Source organism: Zootoca vivipara, chromosome 16, assembly GCF_965207765.1.
Source record: "Zootoca vivipara chromosome 16, rZooViv2.hap1.1, whole genome shotgun sequence".
Lineage (NCBI taxonomy): Eukaryota > Metazoa > Chordata > Lepidosauria > Squamata > Lacertidae > Zootoca > Zootoca vivipara.
In genome coordinates, this window is record NC_142599.1 from 30026994 (window position 1) to 30048303 (window position 21310).

General features: G+C 45.1%; 1 protein-coding gene across 3 annotated transcripts in view; it reads left to right on the plus strand.

Annotated features, from left to right (window-relative positions):
- The first annotated feature begins 2614 nt into the window (after window positions 1-2614).
- RTN3 (reticulon 3) overlaps window positions 2615-21310 on the plus strand; it is a 41546-nt gene continuing 22850 nt past the window's right edge. For 2 of the 3 annotated variants that reach the window (XM_035097771.3, XM_035097772.3), the window contains exons 1-2: window positions 2615-2831; window positions 16689-16739. In XM_035097771.3, coding sequence (XP_034953662.3) covers window positions 2720-2831; window positions 16689-16739 — 163 coding nt within the window. In that variant the 5' untranslated portion in view covers window positions 2615-2719. The remainder of the gene's footprint in view (window positions 2832-16688; window positions 16740-21310) is intronic. The other variant, XM_035097773.3, reaches the window with a different exon arrangement.

Here is a 21310-nt window from a genome sequence, read left to right on the forward strand (position 1 = left end):
CCGGAACAGATTATGTTTGAGTTCCGAGGTTTGACTTTATATGAATGGAAAGAAGTGGTAAGCATTGAAATCAGCTAAACAGTACATAAAACAACATAGCAGTTGTTTATCAACTTCCAAGGCTGTTTCTGCTCACCCCTCTCACAGTTCTGTATCTTTAAACCAGACTGGGGAGCTCTGTTTTGGCAGCAGTACACACCTGCAGGCCTCTGCCACCAACCCAGATCTCCCTGAACCTCACTGTTGTTGCCTCTCCCCCCCCCCCCCGAGCCAATGCCTGAGCCCTTCAAATCAGGGACAACTGAACCCTCTCCAATTGCGATTCCCAGCAAGTGGTTTTCTAAGGCCTACAGTGGAGGTAGAACATGTCCATTATGACAGGAGTTGCCAGCCTTTGGGGGCCTGTGGGCACATTTGCAAATTGGAGCTCTTATGGGCACCACAGACATACTGCAATGTATTCTGTTGGCTGCTCTGTTCATTAACTTCTTTTGTCCTTGTACCTCTCCTGATCTGCAGCATGTGTTCAAACATGAAGATAAACCAACGCTGAAATCTTTCCCTGTTTCATTTTAGGCTGCTAAAAGCACAGGAGCAGGATTTATTAAAAAAAATTAAACACTAGCAATTGAGTTTCTATGTGTGTAGTACACCCCATTCAATAATGAAAGCGGAAAAGCTCACAGAGATAAAGGAACAATTGTTATCTTACCTACCATTCCTGCTTATCGGCCTTAAGATTACAAAGGTGTTTGTTTTATGGATTAGAAGTATATTTAGAACTCTTCTTAAGTTAAAGGCACATTTATTTATATATTTAGTGCTCTTTTGATTCTGATGTGGAACCATAATCAGGAATGGAAAGGAAAATGTTCACACTGTTTTCTCAAACTAACAGCAAGTAGAAGCTTTTGTTTATTACTGGAACCGATACTTCACACAAACTCCCATCACCTTGATAACACCAGGTTTGCTGGTTCAATCCCTGTAAGGGACAGTTGTTGCAGGGGGTTGGACTACATGAACTTCACCCTTCCAAACTATCATTCTATTACAATATTTGAATACAGTACTGCCATTCATGCAGTGGTGATTTTCAGTAATCTCTCCAGTGTGGGGCTGCCCTACAATGATCTACTTGCAAATAAGTCTCAGTGAACTCCGTTTCTGAGTAAACATGAAAGCAGCAGCACTACCAGTGAACTATGGCCTTTTCCCTTGAGGAGCATAGGAACATAGGAAGCTGTCTTACACTGAGTCAGGTCATTGGCTCACTATCATCTATACCAGAGCTTTCCAAACTTTCCATGTTGGTGACACACTTTTTAGACGTGCATTATTTTGCAACACAGTAATTCAGTTTTACTAGCAAACCAGAGGTTAAACCAACCCCTTTCCAGCCCCTGGAGGAGAATGGGGAGTGTTCGTGGGACACACCTACACACTGCAGCCAACAAGCTAATGTGTCAGGACAGTTTGGAAAGTTCTGATCAGGGCAGTCTCAAGCATGTTGGGCGCCCTGACGCCGTGGTGCGGAGATCGCTCCGGCACCCCCGCCCCATTTCTTGCCACGGCTGGTGGGCTTCCGCACCCCCCTGCCGCGCGGTGCCCCCCTACCGGCCTGCGCCACCCAGCCTACCCCTAGAGCCGGCCCTGGTTCTGATCCACACCAGTGTTTCTCAAACTTGGTTCCCCAGCTGTTGTCAGACTACAATTCCTATCGTCCCTAGCTAGCAGGACTAGTGATCAGGGATGATGAGAATTGTAGCCAGACAAGTTTGGAACCCAAGTTTGAGAAACTCTGGTCTACACTGATTGGCAGCAGCTCTCCAAGGTTTTGTGCAGGGAATGTTCCCAGCCCAGCATGGAAGATACCGGGGGCCTTCTGCAAGCAAGGCAGGTGCTCTGCCACTGAGCTATGACCCTTCCTTATAGGTAAGCCATCTTATATTGAGCCACGTCACAAGGTGTGACTGAGCTACTACCCTTTCCCAATTCCGAATTTCAGGAATACCGGTACTTAATGCATCCCTATTGCCATTTGGAAAGAGATTTTTCAGGAGGAGGAGGAGGAGAAAGAGTCCCTTCTGAGCTGTTTTCCCCATTTTCCTAAAGGTTCGAAACACGATTCAAAAAAGCAGATTCTTAAAACACAAAAGCGCCCGCCCGCGTTTCTTGGCCGTTTATTCAGGCTCCTATGGCTACTGCGCACACGTAAGTGCCAGTCTTATCCACGCGCGCGCTCACACAAACGTAATAAACGGACTTGGAAAGCTCGCGAGAATGGGGAGGGGGCGTGATGCGCATGTTCAGTGAACAGCCTCACAACCCGCCTATTCTCCCTAAAACTAAAAAAAAATCCGCCGCCCCCTCCCCGCCGCTTCTAACACCAACGTAAGGGAGGAGCAGAAATACTCTGCGGGAGGACGCAGGAGGCACAATACTGTAGTATACTGTATCGTATACCCCTATTCTTCCTTCCAGACTTCTCACTGCGCCTGCGCACGAGAGCAACCTCCCAGACCCGCCCCTCCGGAGTACGCCTGCGCGGCGATCCGGCCCGCCGCCCAGTTGCTGCGCCTGCGCAGTCTGCCCTGATCGCCTCGTTCTTGTCAGTCAGCGCCTGTCTGTTGAGAGGGGCGGTCGCTTATAAGTGAGGTCCTCACCGCTGATTTCTTTTTTTTCCCCCGTCGCTTTCGCCGCTGCCGCCACCGACGAAATGGCTGAACCCGCCACCCAGTCCCCGTTTATTTCTTCATCTGCTGGGGGTGGCTCCTCGGAGCCCGGAGGCCGAGACCTCAAGGGGGCAGGTTCCCCCCAGCCTTGCGCTGGTAAGGGAGGGGAGGTGGGCAGGGGGAAAGGACAGCTGGTGGGGGGAGGGGGCTTGGCGTAGGGAAGTGCCGGGTGGTTTGTGGGCACGAGGAAGGAGGAAGGGGTGGGCGGAGGCGGTGTAGCAAAAACTTAAAACCCTGAAAGGCACCAGGATTCCCTGAGACGCTTAAATCATTGCATTTCCGAATCCTGTTTTATTATTATTAAGACCAACCCAGGTAAATCGGCTCTTACAGGGAGTACTTTGTCTGGAATGAAAAAAGAAAAGAAAGCAAAATAGCCTTTATTGTCATAAAACATGCAGGCAGGGCTAAAGAGTACTGCCTTTTATGAATGCCTTTTTTTTTTAGTACTGTAAGTCTGAAATACGGTAGACAAGATTTAGCATTGAACCAGGGTGTGTGTGTTTAGATATATAAACATATGCATATTTATATATATATATAAAGTAACTATTAGGAGAGCATTCAATAAGGATAATGTCCCTTTATTGACATCAAAATTTGCATTTAATTTTTTTGCAGCTGCTGTTAGGTCTAATACATATTTCCATTGATAATATGTGAGTGTTTTGCATAGAAGGCTTCCAAAGGTTAACTCATTTTCATTCAGTATGTGTGTGTGTGTGTGTGTTTGTGTGTGTTAAAAGGAGGGATACAAAGATGACCAGGCTATATGACAGGAGGTGGGGCTTTGGGATGGAAGAGCAGTGTTAGAAAAACACATTTCACTAGAACCAAGTAACATATTTGTCAAGCCAAGAGTTCACATTGTGGCATACAGATTTGTGGGTTACACTGATCCCTCCATCGGGCCTGATTAAAGTATAATTATAAAGGTGGGAAATGGTTGGGGTTTGGGGGGGGGGATCCTACTGCTGACTGACTATAACCGCATAGGAAACACTTATATTCCCTCTTTAAAAAAATATTTATCTCCCTTTAAAATTTAGCCTGAGAGAGTGAGAGTACTGTGTGACAGAGCAGATTGCATATTGTATTGTGAACATATGGCGCTCCTACTAAAGATATTTGATGGTCCCTGCAGAAGAATCAGTGAGTAGAAGAAGAAGCATGGAGCTGATATAGAACTCCAAAGTGGGCTACACTTAAGGAGAGAAAGGGTGTGTCTGAAAGGTTTAAGAGGAACTGTTCTGGAAGAAAATGCCATTTTGGATGATGTCCATTGGAAACGTGTAACGCAGAGAGGTGCACCAAATAAAAAAATGTGTTGTGGCTAATGTGTGGGGTGAATGAAGATTGCTATGCAAACAGGACTGTGTGGGAAATATGGTAGGATGGGGCAGAAGGCAAGCAAGACTTGTGGGTGTGGTGTTGGTGCTATGGACAATCCTTAGGAGACTGAAGTAGCCAGTGTGTTATGCTGGTTGGTAATGGGGTGTTGGGAGTGGTGTAATAATTGTATGTCCTTTGTGGTATGTAATTGCGTATAGGGGTGTTCCTGAAGGAGAACTGAATGTAATAGTCTTTTGTACATAATGGTGGTATTCCTCCCACCATTCAGCAACCTGCTGCTTCCTAATCCACCATTTCATACGCCTTGCAGCCTTATCAGGCATGATGCAATGGCAAGGTTTGGATTTCAGACTCTGGGGAGGCCATTCCCTGATACTGGCGGTGATTCTGAATGGGATAAGGAAAGCTTGGGTTTTAAGGGCACTCTTCCGTAGCAAACTGACTGGGGAACAGATACACTTACGGTTGGCTGAATGTTGCTTTTGTACCTTTTCAGTGCATTTCCAAATGTGGTCGCTTGCTAAGCACTTGAAAAACACCAGCTGGGCTAGAGGCTGAGAAGGGAGTGGTGTCTCAACTGGAAGGTGGGGAGAGGAAAGCTTCTGTCTGCTGTATGTTTGTCAGATTAGACTCCAAAATGTGTCTCATAGCTCCAAGAATTGAGCAACCTTTTTTATCTGCGTTGGGGAGGGCTTGCTGAGTTTTTTCTGCATCTAGGGTAGTTGCTTCCTTCATCTGCCCCCTCCCCTTTCCTCAAGCAGGTGATGGAACTGAAGGGGGGGCGCATTGCCTTTTTCCATTACAGTTGCTCTGTCATCATCTTTACTAAGGTCTCTTGTTGTATTGCTGGCTCCCACTTGAAGCAGGAATGTAGTCTTAATTATTTTAAAACCTTACCTGAGGGTAAAAAAATCCTGTAACCTTGAGGTTTTTTGTGGGTGGGGGACATTTGGAGGTGTACATTTAATTATTTGTCTTTGAGAAGGCAGCTTTGATGACAGATCTTCCCTTTCATGATGCTTTTAGGCAACTGGAGAGGGGGCAGGGAGGCACCCCAGAAAACATTTTGCAATATGTACAGCTCCTCTCCCCCCTCTCCTAATAAGCTCCAAGGGGCTGGGGTGTAAATGGTTCTTATCTTCTAAGGCAGCTTTCAGATAGAGGTGGGAATGCTCATTTTAAAAAACAACAACACCACAACAAACTGCACTGCAGATGCTTCACTGAGGGTGGAAAACACAGGCCCAAGTGACAATGCTTTAAAAGGGCTGAGTCTTGCAATGCACCCCATCTAACAATAGCTCTGCCTCATCAAGTGGCCCAGCTGGAGGTTAGCTGACTTTTTTATTTTAAAAAAAAACCACCCCTTTGTGGATTTTGTTTTGAAATTCCTGACCACGCTCCTTCCCTTGCATGGGCATATTAGTAGCGTCTGGTATGCGGCAGTTCTTGTAGTGCCAACGTTTCAGTCAAGATGCCGTCTTTCTCTGTATATATTCTCTGTATATTTTTACGTCTCCAATATGTCAGTCTTGTCTTGAGATGTCTGAATTGTGGCTGCTTGCTCAGGAAAGAGCAGTTTCTTTCATGCATAGTCTTCCTTGTAGAGTCAAGGTCAAATGGCAGCTATATTGCATGCAGTAGTCCATTGTCTTGTGACTGACCAGTAGGCAAACACGTATGATGTTTGACTTAATGCCAGATGGGGAAGGGATGTTGTTGATCCTTGCCAACCGTATAACTGTTTCCTTGTCTGTGGTCTGATCTTTGTGCCCCTCGAGTTTAACAGTTCCTCGGAGGCCGCTCCTGCAAACCCAATCCAGCTGTCTCGAGAATCAGGCCCTTTCACCACCAGTCCTTCTCCAGATCAGCGAGCATCAGTCTCCCATCATGGAAGCTGAGCCTTTTATTAGTAGAGATGAGGCTCCAGGCATATGGCTGTAAGGTGCTCAGGACATGTATGAGCTTCAAGGTCAGCTCACTTAATGCAGAGCAAGGTGTGGACTTCATCTGCTGTCATACACATGGCCAGCTCCCCCACAGATGCCAAGTAGTGCTATCTGCATCATCTTACATGATTCAGGCTTAACGTGTCAAGGAAGAAGAATGTTAACTATACATACACGTGAATGTGTATCTCTTTGTGTGGTCTTTATGCCTTATCAGCAGGACAGGCAGCAGATGCTGTTGTACCACAATGGATGGGCAGCACTTTGAACACACACAAAGCCCTATAAATGGTAGGTGGTATTATTGCTGAGGACTTGCAAGTTCCAATGTACTTGAACCAGAGGTCAGCTTCTTAAACCTCTCTGCAGAACCATTTTACCCAGTTAATTGTCACTTTAAAATTGTCACTTTAAAATTCAACCATCAAAACTTTTCAATTTTGACTGTGTTAACGGTGCCCCAGCATGTGTTCCACAGAAATGTTGTGCAAGACCTGACTGAGGAAAGGCCATAGCTCGGTGTCAGAGCACCTGCTTTGCATGCAGAGGGCACCAGATTCAATCCCTGGCATCTCCAGGGAGAGGTGGAAAAGAGCAGTCTCCGAAACCTGGGAGAGCTGCTGCCAGGTCAGTGTACGCAATACTGACCAATGATATAAGGCCTATGTTCCTCATTTTGAACTGGGCATAGAAACTGACAACTTGTGAACTGTTTAAGAGAGCTAGTTTCTAAAACTGTAAATATGGAGTTGATGGGTGTGTCATCAATGCTTTCGCCAAGTTATGTGTGCAAGGGTGCATGTACACATGGGGAGGACTCTCAGTGACCAGGAACATGCCTCCGTACCCTAAGCAGTGCTTCTTTGTGACTAGCAGAAGTAGGGCAACGTACTGTATTCTAAAGAAGAATCTGCTTGCATCTGTTTACGACGCACAAATTAGCCACCAGGCCTCCATTTTGGCCTGTGGCTTATGGTTCTTTCACTGTCATGTGGACACAAGAACTGGGCACATCTTTTAGCTTGGCAATACATCAGCCTTGTATTTAAGCAGAACCAGAAATTGCACCCAGGTGAGTGAATGGGCTAGTGGAAGAGGGATAAAGCACTTTGTCCCTCTTCTGGGCCCAGCATAGAATTGTGACACTTTGTTTCTCCTTTGCCAGGCATCAGCAGGCTAGGATTTTTTTTGTGTAAAACATTTTTAAGCAGGCTACTGTAATAACTTTGTGGGCTTTATTTTACAACATTGCAAACCATAATGGAATAGTTTTGATGCAGTGAAGAAAAGGAAACACAATTTCCTGTACCTCTTCCTAAAGCCGTTTTCTGCCCTTCAATATTGAAGAGGATGGCTAATTTATAATCACTAGCAAGAGAATTGCAGATCCAAATTGGTTGTATTATGGTCTTGAATTATTATTTTTTAGAAAAAGGCATCTTAAGGAATTTAATAGACTAAAAGAACTGGGCTCTTCAGACATTCATCTGCTGGGTCACTATGACAGGGACCCTCTCCCTCAGAAGGGGATAGCATGGTCCTACCTTGCAGGAGGGTTGAGAGCTCCTCTCATTAAATTGGGTTGCCATATTTCAAAAAGTGAAAACCAGGACACCCTGAATGTTGAACTTTTTCGATTGACTTGCCTGAGATCCAGGACAAAGCGCTGCCTTTCAGAAATTCCCTCCTTTCAGACATTAATTCCTTTCAGACATTAATTCTGCCTTTGAAATCCGGACGTATGGCAGCCCTACTTTAACATGCTTGCCTTAGTTGTGACTAGAAGGTAAAAAATGGCCAGATCATGGTGATGTCATTTCCTTAATTCTCACTATCTCAGAATTGTGAGGGTGATGTGCTGAGTTAACAGAACTTGTTCTTGAAACCTTGGATTTGCTTTCCAAAATATTGAGGTGACCGCTTGGCATCCAGGGTCATGGCTGTGTATGGTTCTGCTGTTGTACTTGTCTTGTGCAGCATTTACTCTTGCCCATTGTTTGTTTGTTTGTTTAATTCATATCTCACCTTTCTTCCATGGGCTCAAGGTGAGTGCCTGGCCTAAGGTTGCCCAGTGATTTCAAGGCTGAGTGGGGATTTGAATCTTGGTCTCTCAGGTCCCAATCTGATGCCCGTCTGCCCTGCAAGAAAATTGTATTTAGAATGTTGGGTTAAAACCCTAATGTGGATCAGGGCACCCCTTCCCTGTTGGATCAGTACTTCTTTTTTGCCTTCCTGCAATGATGCATTTCATTGTACACATTCCAGCTCCCATCATACCCGACTGGAAGCCATGCTGGCTATGACTGTTGGGGGTTGGAGTGCAACAGCAACTGGAGGGCATCAGGTTGGGGAATTGTGCACTAATGCATTAAAAGAAGTACAGTAGTCCTGCAGGTGCTGCATTGCAGAATCAATTGCTTTAAAAGCCTGGGATCCTTTTGCTTTTGTGGAGCCAGAGCCCCAAAGGATGTTGCAAGAGAAAAAGAAGTGAATCCATTTACTCTCTGAGATGCAATCAGAGAGCTGCATCCATTCTCCTTTATAACTAATAATAATACTAAATTATGCAGCACACTTGCTTTGCATTTGAGATAGTTATGAATAAGATATTGATCTCTCTGTGTGTGTGCTGGTGAACAATTAGAATACAGTACTTGGATAGTTACCCATTTCAAGGCAATTTGGTCCTGGGACACTGTTGTACTTGAATCTTTTTTTCCCCAGCCTTGGATTGCAAACTTAGTGGACCTCATTAGGAGAGAGATTATGGTTTCAGAGGTCTGGGTCCAATGTAGCCAAGCCATGGATAGGCCCTTGTGAGCAAACGGTGGACCCCCTTGGCTCTGTCTTCTTCCCTCGCATGCTCCACTTGCCTTCTTTCCTTCTTGCTTCGAGTCAGCCAAAGTTTGCTTCCAGAACTGGAATTAGAAAGAGATCACAGTTTGAACTCGTGTTCCAGATTTTGGTTGCTCAAAGCAAGGGAGGGAGGGGATTTCGGCAGGTGAGTGGAAGAGGGAGAATGAAAATCCAAAGTCTGTACATGATGACAAAACCATGGCTTGGCTGTGATATTTAAACTGGCCTGTCTTGAGTCTTTCATTGGGACGCTAACCTGCCTCAAACAGAATTTGGTGACTTGGAGGTTGGGTCTGTCCATGGCAGTAGAATGAGGGACTAACATATGCTGTTTCACAGAGATAGCCAAGTGATGCCCTTCTGGTGTTGGTGCACCGCAACTCATATCATCCTTGACCATTGGCAACGCTTGCTGGGGCTGATGGGAGTTGGAGTCCAACAACCACCAGTTGGTTTCCTGCTCCAAGTTAATCCCTAATGGAGACATGCCACTTTTGCTTTTTAAAATAATCAACAGAGGAGAACATTGGGGGGGGGGCAGGAATGATCCCTGCCTGCAGCCTGAAGTGCTTTTGTCCATTCATCCTTATTCTGCTCCATTTGTAGAGCGGTCCTGAGATGCATTTTGTTGAGAACCTTAATTTAAAAAGCACTTGCCTGGCTGAAATTATGGGACTAAATCATCATTTTTTGAAAGCTCCAGGTAGCTCATGAGTCAGTTTATAAAATTTTAAATGTTTTAGGGTGAGGCAATGATTCATGGTGTGATTCTGGGCTAAGAGGTGCCGCTTCTTGGAAAAGCAGGTCAGTGAAACTGGAAGTGTTGGTCCCAGTCATATTTTAATTGGGGGTTGATATGGACCATCTCTGGTTTGGAGTTGATGCAATCATGAAGCTCTTAAACTTGATGACACAATGCCCCGGACTTTGCTGCATGGAATCAACCCACAGCTTGGAATCAACCCACCATGTGAAAAACCTTGGCTTGATGTTGTGTTTATATGGACTCTTAGGGAAATGGCCGCAGTGTGGGACCCCCAGGTTTTAAAGGCTTGATTGCATATCATCTGCTTGTACAGTCAGCCAAGAGCCTTGATGGTGCCGTTGTAACTAAATTCAAGACTGGTTAGAAATACTGGACTCCAAGCAGCTCCGTTAGATGCCTGACACTCCTAGCCAGAAGTCTGGGTACTGTCCCTCAAGCAATTAGGAAATGTCCCTTGTTTGGATGCGTTTCCTCTTACGCAAGGCAGCTTAATTGTGTTTTCCACTAAACAGAAGCAAAGTTGACAACCTGCTTTTCCCATCTCTCTCCCTCTGCATTGGAAATACACTGTGCTTCTGCACAAAGGCAGCTCTAGGCAGCCTTCCAGCTTTGTCCCAGCAACACGCACCCACACCAGCCATCATAACATGCAGCTCTTTCCTGTGATCCACCCCTTATGTGCAGGCCACTGTTGCTTCAGCTGGGATGGCCTTAATCCTTCTTCTTTTTTACAGAACAGGTCTCCGGTGCTCATGAAACGGACATGGTGCGATCCCATCTCGCAGCATCTTTCCCCACCACATTAAAGCAGCTTGGAAGGGGGGTGGACATATAGATTTTGATAGGAGAAGCCACATTGGGGAGATGGGGTGCTCTTGTACTCTTTTCCAGCACACATGAGCTGCTGTTGTGTCAGCTGTGAGGTGGAAGAAGGCAGGTCTAAGACTACTTACCTGTCTTTCTCCCTCTTCCTCCCCGCCCAAAGCATGTCCAGCGTAATTTTTAGGAGAGTAAAAGAAAGGGGTTTGTTTGTTTGTTTTTTAAAAAGTGAGAGTCAGTGCTCAGATCAGAATCTGAGCTGCTTCTCTTTTTAAAAAAGAAAAGCTACAATCACATTAATGAAGTGATCACCAGTGATATACCTGGGAGTGGTACTTCTAAAGGTCATCGATACTAAGTCTTCAATTGATGTGAAATGAAGGGTGGGAGGTGGTATGGTATACGTTCCATGATATGAATCTGTACCAACCACAAACTTCCTACAGCCAGGCCTCTAGCCAGGAATGTTGCAATGAAATGGGGTGGGGAAGTATCAGTGCAGCACAGCTGGAAACTAAATATAGGTAGCCTGTTATGCTTATAGCTGTGCATTTGTAGAAACAGTAAATTCCAGGTGCTTCTCAGTTACCCCAAGAACTCGACACCCATTGGCCAGAACACTGGTGGGTGGGAACAGGGCGACTTCTTACTGAGCATTTGGGTAGAATTCTGCCTGCAGCCTCTCCCCCTCCCCTTTCCCCCACAAACAAAAGAACTAGAGACTGCTTTAAAATTAAAGTTGAATGTTCAGGGAGGAGACGTAATTCCCCCCCCCCCCCTAATTTCATCAGAGAAGATTCTGTGGGTAGCGGAGAAGACTTCTACCACATTGATGGCCCCTGAAATAATTAGGTGTAGATTTCTCTGACATTATTATTTTGGTGGCAGCCTTCTTATAAGATCACATGAATCCTACCACCAACATGTGATTGATTTGCCTTATTTACATATTTATATGCAATCTATTTACTGCCTCCATCGCATCCTCAAGTAGCTGTCCAGCTGAACTATTCTGAGTTGTGCAGGCTTTGCTGACACCCTCAGAGGCCTGCTGTGACTACCGCATATTCCGGCGTATAAGACGACTGGGCATATAAGACGACCTCCAACTTTTCCAGTTAAAATATAGAGTTGGGGATATACAGTGGTACCTCTACTTACGAATTTAATGCGTTCCGAACGCACATTCGTAAGTCGGAAAAAAATGTAAGTCGAATCCCATAGGAATACATTGGGAGAAAAAATTCATAAGTAGAAGCAACCCTATCTAAAAATTCGTAAGTAGAAAAAATCCTATCTAAACTGCATCCAAGATGGCGGACGGAGCTCTATTCATAAGTAGAAAGTAAGTAGAGTTATTCGTAAGTAGAGGTACCACTGTACTCGCCGTATAAGAAATACGACCCGGCATATATGACGTCCCCCAACTTTTGAGAAGATTTTCCTGGTTTAAAAAGTAGTCTTATACGCAGGAATATACAGGAATTTGCTGCCCACTTGTGAGGATCATGAGAGGCCTTGCATGACTTGCCAGCAGATCCAGAGCCACCATTCATTTGAAGGTTTAAGGTGTAAGGATTCTTGTTTATAACTCAGCTTTGTTGTTTAGATAGCGCCTACAGCTGGGCCTTGGAGTGTGTCTTCTTCCATGTGAATCTCCTCCAGTTCTGAGTGATGCTGTGGTAAAAGTACAGATTCATATGGATGGCAGATCAGCTTCCACAAGAAGCTGGCTCCGGTGTGTCATGGTCATTTGTCATGGTTGTCCTGTCCTGTCACACACACACACACACACCCCGTGGAAAGTGAAGGCATTTCTCTTTTGCCATGCCTTTGGAGAGCTGTGTCTGTTGAGATGTGTTCTGCTACAGTGCTTATTTTCCTTAATTTTGTTTTACTTTCAATTAAGTGGTGTTACGTTATTGTTGTTGTTATTATTATTATTACTACATCTAAGGGTTATATTTTTTCTGCCTCAAAAAAAAAAATTGTGGGAGAGAATCAATTGCATTGTGGTCCTAAGATTGTCCTGTGACTGTCTTGTTTGTTAACTTGTACTCTGCAAGTAGCAAATGTTTCTTAAACCAGAAAAAAATAGTTATGAGATTCCGGAGGAAAATAAATATGTGAAAATGAAACAGAAGTAAGTGGGGGGGGGTGTAAATTGGCGAGGGGAGAGTTAGTGGCCAAGAGTGTGAGTTCTGATGCCCCAGCCACAAATATCCTAGATGTTCCTTGACAAGCTATTATTTCAGCCTCCTCACTGGCTCCGTTTACAGTGAGGATTTAATCCTGGTCTATTTGGTAGAGGTTGTAAAGACTACTGAGACGTCATAAGAAGCAATTTGAACACTAATGAGATAAATGCTGGACTTGATAGCTGTACAAAGGTTAACTACTGCCCACTAGTAGTAATTTGCACTTTTAATGAAGATTCAAGTTTTTTTTTTAGTAGGTTAATATCTTGGCACTTGATGACAGTCAAGAAATCTTAAAATGGTTTTCAGACCATTTTGTGGTCTTTAAACACAGCCCTGCACATTCAGAAAACTGACCATATGCTTTGGGGATGGCATTAAAGCTTGGAGTAGCTTGGGCTTTTTAAGCTCACTGCATTGGTCTGTGCTTTGATTATTTAAATGTTTTGTTAGATGCTTTAGATCTTTGTAGTTCTTTTGGGGGGCCCCTTGTTGGCCCCGCTGGGTAGAAAGGTGTGGTACAAATATGAAAGAATGATAAGGAATGTGTCTGTAACTTGACCTGTTTTGCCTTGTGCTGTCCTCTGTCAAGGTCTGTCTTGTCATAGGTAGCAAAATGCTTTGTTGTTCATTGCTTGGGGTTTAAGAAAAAAAACAAAAGAGCACTATATTGTTTCCATGGTTTTTCAGCACAGTTGCTTTTTCTCAATGCAAATCCCAGCTTGGGATCCGCTCAGGCTGCCTCAGAAAGGCCTCCACAAAGAACCATCTAGAACTCTGCAATTACACTCTGGCTGTGCACGCAAGCCTCTTGCAAGGTCTGATAAATCAAAATAAAGATTCCTTTGAAAGCTTAATCCTGTGGGCAAATGACACTAAATAGCCCTATTGGCAGAACAGCTGGGAACGGAGGAATGATTGATAAGGGGGGCCAGGGGCTTTTCATTCATTTATTCTACCAGTGCATCTCTTCCCCCACCCCGAGCCTTGTTCTCTCCTGCACAACATGGGGCTGTAGCTAGGGAATGTATTTGCCAATGGCTTCACAATGCACCTCTTGTAAAAGAGGGAGACCTCTGGTGCAAATTGTAACTTGTCATCTATGCTCTGCATAGAGCTGCTGTTTATCATTGCTAAATAAGCTCCGGTGTTGAAATTTTCCCCTTGCGGAGGGGTGTTTGGGCAGGGATAAAAATGAGAAGCAACTAGCGAGAGCCTCCTCCCTTTCTTTTTTCCCTTAAGGAATTATTGCCAATACCAGTTCCCAGCCTGGCATGTCAGGTTTTCAAGCTTGTTCTCTCTCTTTTCTGTACAGTTACTCTGGAAAATATGAGTCATCTACCAAGGTCTGTGATAGTGGATAAACTGGTTCCGTCATGTACACTTTCCTGGCCATAGTTCTATCCTTAAGCAGACTGCAGAATGTGAGATTCCTTAGGTATGCCTTGGACACGATCCTTTCTGGCAATTCCACACTGAACCTCGTTACGTGTACTGTAGTCAGTGAGAGACAATCACTTCTCAAAGATGTGTGTTAGAAACCGCACTTTCAGATACTTTGGGATGCATCTGATTAAGCCCTACTCAGTGTAAACCAGTTGAAATCAATGAACTTGTTATTGATGATCATTGATTTCAACAGCTTCTTTGGATACAACCCGTGTAACACATATCCTCATTGTCCAGTAGATTATATGTATTAAAATGTACGTAGCCTGCCTTTCGAGAAAAATCTTACAAAGGCTAATGTAATTAGTAAAAAAATAAAAACAAAAATACCATATGTCCTGTAAAAACTTGTTGCAGCAGCTAATTATAGTGCATGCTAAAACTACAAATTGAAACAGTTTTGGTAGGAGAAAGCCATTGAGGGGGGGAGTAGCCATTCCCAGGCACTTGGAAAGCATTAAAGAAGGCTCAAGGCCCCTGCCCCCTCTCTATAGCTCCCAGTTTGCAGTTAGAAGGGCGGGAAGTGCCACACAATGCAGAAACAGGTGTGTTTGTGTGTGTCTATGCCATGTCCCAAGCCAGCTTGGAGGTGGAGTAGGGAAGACGGAGGCTTGCTTTGACTGGCTGCATTTGTCAGCTGTCCCATGCATGCATGTGTACCTCTCTCTCCCTGTTCCAGCTCTGAGCTCAAGGACAAAGGGAAGCTCATATTGCCAAATTGAATCCCTTGCTCCCTCTGAACTTTGGGGTGGGGGAGCAGGTGGGAATCATCTGCCCCACTGGCAGTGAAGTTGCGAGGAAGTCTGGGGCTCATCACACTTGCCCAAGGGCTATCTGAATGCATGACTTGGCCAGTAAATTTGTGGAGTTCAACCATGATTTGCATGCTAAGCTACGGTTAGTACAAACCAGCCTTCCCCAACCTGGTGCCCCACAGATGTTCTGAATTCACCAGCTCCCATCAGTCCAGCCAACATGGCCAATGGCTACGGTTAATAAGAGTTGGGAGTTCAGAACATCTGGAGGGCACTAGGTTGGGAAAGGCAGGTGTGAATCATGGCTTGACATAAAGAACTCTTAATATGTAAACATTTCTGTCTTTCCCAGCAAGAAGGGGATGTTGGGCTTGGGCAACGGAGCTGTTTTCTGGTTAGATGCTGGCTGAGAATGGAGGTGTGAGGAACACAGAAAGCAATATGACAGCAAAGGGTGTGACGTGATTGGAGAGAGAATAATCAGCAGTAAGTGAGGGATGTGTTTTGACGCTCTTGACTGTGCAGATTCTGGTAGCATAACTGATGGTACGTTTTGATACCATTTGATCCAGAATGCGGCAGCTAGACTGGTGACTGGGAGCGGCCGCCGAGACCACATAACACCGGTCTTGAAAGATCTACATTGGCTCCCAGTACGTTTCCGAGCACAGTTCAAAGTGTTGGTGCTGACCTTTAAAGCCCTAAATGGCCTCGGTCCAGTATACCTGAAGGAGCGTCTCCACCTCCATTGTTCTGCCCGGACACTGAGGTCCAGCACCGAGGGCCTTCTGGCGGTTCCCTCATTGCGAGCAGCCAAGTTGCAGGGAACTAGGCAGAGGGCCTTCTCGGTAGTGGCGCCCGCCCTGTGGAACGCCCTCCCATCAGATGTCAAAGAGAAAAACAACTACCAGATTTTTAGGAAACACCTGAAGGCAGCCCTGTTTAGGGAAGCTTTTAATGTTTAACAGATCACTGTGTTTTATTTTTCTGTTGGAAGCCGCCCAGAGTGGTTGGGGAAACCCAGCCAGATGGGCGGGGTATAAATAATAAATAATAAATTATTTTTATTATTATTATTATTATTATTATTATTATTATTATTGATATGTATTGTGTGTTTCAGAAAGAGTTTGAGTAAGGATTCAGATGGGTTTCAGTGGCTTGGCAAAATTCTTCCACCTATTTTTATAAGGAAGTTGAATTCATTTCTTACTATCTTTGCATTGAAAGCCAATGCATGAAAGCTGGCAAGGCGAAGCTAATTTTGTCATTCCTGCTGCATCCAGGTACTCAACTTTGGGAGCTGCAGGAAATGATCTAGTAACCAGACTCGGACAGGGGCCACATTGGCTGCCCTAAACTTTGCACATCTGAGGCTGTGGCCTCTGTGTAAAATGGGGCTGACCAGTTTTCTCTCTCTAAAGTCTCATTTAAGCAGTTGCCAAAAGCCTTCCAATTACCCTGAAGCGTAGTTAGTTCCTTGTTACATACCTGTTCTTTTCCTGGCATTTCAAGCAAGAAAAGAAAAAATCAGAAGGAAAAAAAGTGTGTTGTAGGTATTGTCATGTCACAAGGTTATCCTTTTCCCTTCTTAAGCAGATGGATAATATCCTTCAGTTTGGCTTTGCTGTCGTAGAAACTTCATAAAACTTTGCAGCCAGGTGAGTGAGTAGCTGCTGATCTTTCCTCAGCCCCTCTCCTGTGGCCCAGGTACAGCTGAGACATCTGGAACTACAAAGCTGCAGTAATGTTTGTTTTTTCCTCCTTTCCAAGGTCATCAAGTCTCATCCTATGTATTTTCCTTTCAGATTCCTTTGTTTCTTCCTCTCAGCCTGTCTCTCTCTTTTCGACCTCACAAGGCAAGTCTGTCATTTTTCTTGTACCCCTGCTAAAAGAAAAATGTTGCAAAAGAGGCTGTAACTGGGAGCAGGATAAGGTTCATCATTTTCAATTATCCCACATATGCTCTAACTGGCTCCGTAACAGCTAGTTGGGTTATAGTCAACAGTGGCTCGTTCATGGCCTAGTATAGTTAGTGTCTACCTTCCCATTACTATTTCTAGCAAGCTGTAGCGTTAAACTCTTGTCTGTGTTAAAGGTGCAGTCTTGAAACCACCATATTTGCTAAAAGTACATGGATTATTGTTCAGTGAAACAGTATATCTTTCAGGGAGAGTGGGGGCTTGGTTGCCCCATCTGTGAAGAGGGGCAAAATTTTAGATCAAAAACTTCTCCAGATCGCGAAGTTTCAGGAGTTCAAGGTTAGAAAGGAACTACAATCTCAACATGGCTCCAGTAGGCCTCTCCAAGGCGTTGTGACATGTTTCACAAAATAAATCTCCTTTGCTCAAGTTAATGTTAATAAACAGAACAGCCATACCCTTATGTAGTTGTCTGTTTGGATAGCATTGCATCCTAGGCTACTGGTTTTCAGACTCTGCTTTAGGATACTCAAGAGGTACCCCTGAGTGATCAGCAATAGTAGTAAGCAACTTCCTGAAGTCCAGCTTGGCTGTGCTTAGCAATCTTCCCATGTGATGTGTGGCTGTAAGGGAGAGTTGAGCATGCACTTGGTTACATATGTCACATGGGGGGGCAGTGAGGTCCAACGGACCTGCCCGGTGCCCTGTAAGTGTGGTACGCTTGACAGATCATGCCCCAGAATCTTTACAGTGCACGATGGCTCCCGTAGAAGATGCTCCAGTGTGTACTTTGCAGTCAGGTTGGTGGCCTGTAGTGGTACAAAGTTTGGAAAATTGCTGTCCTGGACTCTTTGCTAAAGTGAATGAATGGAAACTATTTCCAGCTTGCATGCCTTTGGCAGCAGATAGTTTGGTGTTGATGTGGGTTTCGCAGTCATACAAAGTCAATTAGAAGGAATGACGGGACCTGCCTTTGTTGGGAAGGATTTGTGTGATGTACCAGGAAGATGCTGGTAGGGAAGGTGCTGAAGAGTCGATAATTCTCTTGGCTCTTTAATACAGCTGGTGATGAGGATATGGATAGGCTTCCATATTATGTATGTTACATAATAAGGGAATTTCATGGTGAAGCTCATGCTTTGCATACCAGAGATCTCACATTTGATCCATGACATCTCCAGTTGAAAGGATCTGGGAGAGCTGTTGCCAATTTGAGTACTGTATACATTACCGGATTAGATGGACCATATGGTCAGATTTCCTATGGCAGCTTTAAATAACAAGACCAGGTAAGAAAGAATTTGAAGATAACTTGATCCAGAGACGGGAAGCCAGTAGCTCTCCAGATATTGGTGGACTACATTTCCCATCAGCCCAAACCATCATGGCCAATGATCGGGATGATGGCAGTTGTAGTCCAGCAACGTCTGGAAAGCCACCAGTTCCCCATACCTTATTCCATGACAAACCCAAGTAGTAGGCTTCAATTGCAATGAAACAAAATTTCTGTGTTTCCCACCCTTAATGTTTCTCAGAGAAGTCAAGGGAATAATGGTGCTGATGTCTGTCTTCAACAGGATTCAGAATCTCACATCTTACCTTCCATTAGGTGAATTTTCACCTCCGTGGAACTCTTTATATGCCAAGTTACCTCGCAGAGGATGCAGGGTGTTGGCCAGACTTACTGGACCCCTGACCATTGGCCGACTTAGTCAGCCTTCCCCAACCTGGTGCCCTCCAAATATTTAGGACTCCCAAGCTGCAACTAATTGGCCATGCTGGCTCTTAAGAGGGCTCCAGATGGAGGAAAGTTGGCCCTCATAAACAGACTTGTGTCCTAGAATAACTTGCCTAGCAGGCAACTAAGAATTCCATTTGGGCGGTTCAGTTTCTGTGCTAAGTGCAGAGGAAGAAAAGCTCCTTTCTTCATGACCAGTCTAGAAATGCAGAGGGGAGTGGCAAAGAAGAACAGTTCACTAGGTAGCCAGTCAGTGTGGTAGAAGGTTACCTCTTTCTTCAGTCTACAAAGAAGCAGAAGGCCATGCTTCTATGCAGTCCATGCAGGATGGGCCCACCCCTCTTCCACTACCAGCATGAAAATGCAGGCCTCATGGCGGGCTAATAATTTTAGTGAGCTTATTTACAAGCCTGTGCTAGAAAAGAAAAGAAAAAAAGCACACACACACACCACATTCACCTGTGACTTCACATTACATGAGGAGACTACTACGGTAGTAGCATATGATCTGATCTGACAAAGTTTGTCTGCCAGTCCTGATCTTCTCACTGAGGAGCCCCAGGGCTCCCCAGAACACAATTTGGATCAAACCACTCCCCATGGCCATTAGTAGAGGTAGAAGCTTAGGACCTGCATCCAGGAGTGTGGAACCTATAGCCCTCCAGCAGTTGTTGAATTGCACTTCCTGTCTTTCTTGGTTCTTTGCCACGCTGTGGAGGGCTGAAGGGTGTTGGAGCGTAGAAACATCTGTAGGGACCACAGGTTCCCCACCCCAAGCAACACAGCATTTCAGGCAAGGCCTTGGAAGTTCACGCTGGCTTAGGTTTGCTCCCACTGCCAACACAGGTTGGCCCAGTGAAAAGTGGTAGCCGTTTCTGCCCCCAGAGCTAGCTATTTGCTGATGGAGGGTTCAGGTTTGAAATGTTGGCTGCTTTTTTGTTTTGCTTAAACACCCACAGTTCTGACTTGCTATAAGCAGCTTATGAGCACGCTGACACACCATGGTGCAAGCCAGGCGTGATCTTAAGAATCAGGTTGCAATTCATTCCACATCAGCAACACTGCTGGTATTATTGTTGTCAGTCCAGCATTTTGCCTTGCATCACCCCATTGGCACCCATTTCATCACTGTTGGTGTTCCAGGGAACCCTTTGGTTCCTCTCTTGGAGGACGAACACAACTGTCCTAAATTACAGCTACACCCGATACTGTGGATTATTGTCCACTGCGTCATGCAGCTGAAAGGGAGTGTTGGCTGTCGATATATATCCTAACCACCCCAGTTGAGACCAGAGCAGGCCTCGGAATTGTCCTAGCCAATCAGCATCTTGTTTCCAAACAGTGTCCTGCTAGATGTCACTACCACAAGGGTAGCCAACCTGTGGCTCTCCAGATGTTGGACCACACCTTCCATCATCCCTGACCATTGGTCACTGTGGCTGGGCTTGCCAGAAGTTAGGAGTCCCAACAAAATCCAGTGGACACCATGTTGGCCTAGTCTAGAACAGGAATAGGGAATCTATGGCCTTCCAGGTGTTCTTGGTCTCCCACAGCTGCCATGGCCAGCAGTGGAGTCCTGCAACATCTGGAGGGCCAGAGGGTTCCCCAACCCTGTGGGGGCCTTTTGTTTGTCCTTAGCACCTTGCATTCAGGGGGTAGACTGAAACCATTTAGGCACCTGAAATGCTTTCGGCCCCGGAATAGGAAGCTGCTACAATGAAAGATATGGGGCAAACAGCAGCAAACCAGTTACAGCCTTTTTTGTAAACAACAACAAAAACATTTTTCTTCTCACCCCCCCCCCAAATACTTACAGTTCCCTCGAGACCTAGCTTGGCTGCAAAGTCCTGACTGATTTCCTTATCTTGGTGCTGTGGCTTATCACGTGCTATTTCTATGGCTGCTTCTGCACGCTGTGTTATTCTTTCTCTCTCTCTCTCTTGAAGAGATTCACCTTTGTCTGTGTAAACTTGCTTTTTGAAGAAACCGAGCACTCGCCAGTTTGATTTGGCAGGCAAAAAATGGAGGTGTGGGGTGGCAATGGCAGTAAAGCATGCAGGCGACTAAAATTTCTGGGCAAGATGCTTAGTCAGGAGGGGCTCTAAGGCATGTGCTGGTAAAAAAAAAAAAATCCTGACTCTGATCCAAAAATTCTCCTTTATTCTGCAATGAAAACAAATCATGTAAATTTGATTAAACTTTTAAAAAAATCTGAGGCTTATTCTTGGTTAGCAGAATAAAGGTAGTATTTAGGTTTGGTTTGGTTTTTCCAAGGGCTGATGTGGAAGATTGGTAAGGTGGTTAGGGTTGCAGTGACATAACCAGATATTATGGCAAATTCTGATGTTACAGTCAGACTATGCCTCATGTTCACCCACTCTTTTTCCCTCTCCCTCTCCTCCCACATGCCCAGATTCCTCGCACTCTCGCTTTGTAATTCACAACAACTAATTTGCCATGACATCTGACTTGCACAAGCTATGGGAAATTTGCCTCCAAACTAGAATTGGAAACCTTGGCCTTCAGGTAAGCTATGGTTTGGTGGTGACCATAGCTTACCCATTTTGGACATAACAAACCATGGTTATTGTAAATTGAACAGTCAGGGGGAATCAGGGCTGCAGAAGGGATTTGTGAGCCCAGGTCACAGCTCTGGCAACTAAATTGTGATATAGCCATGGCTATTGTAAAGAGATTGGACAGCTTAGAGCCCCTTTCAAATCTGTTCCTGCTTTGGAACCTATAACCCACTGGTTTTCAAGCTCCCTAC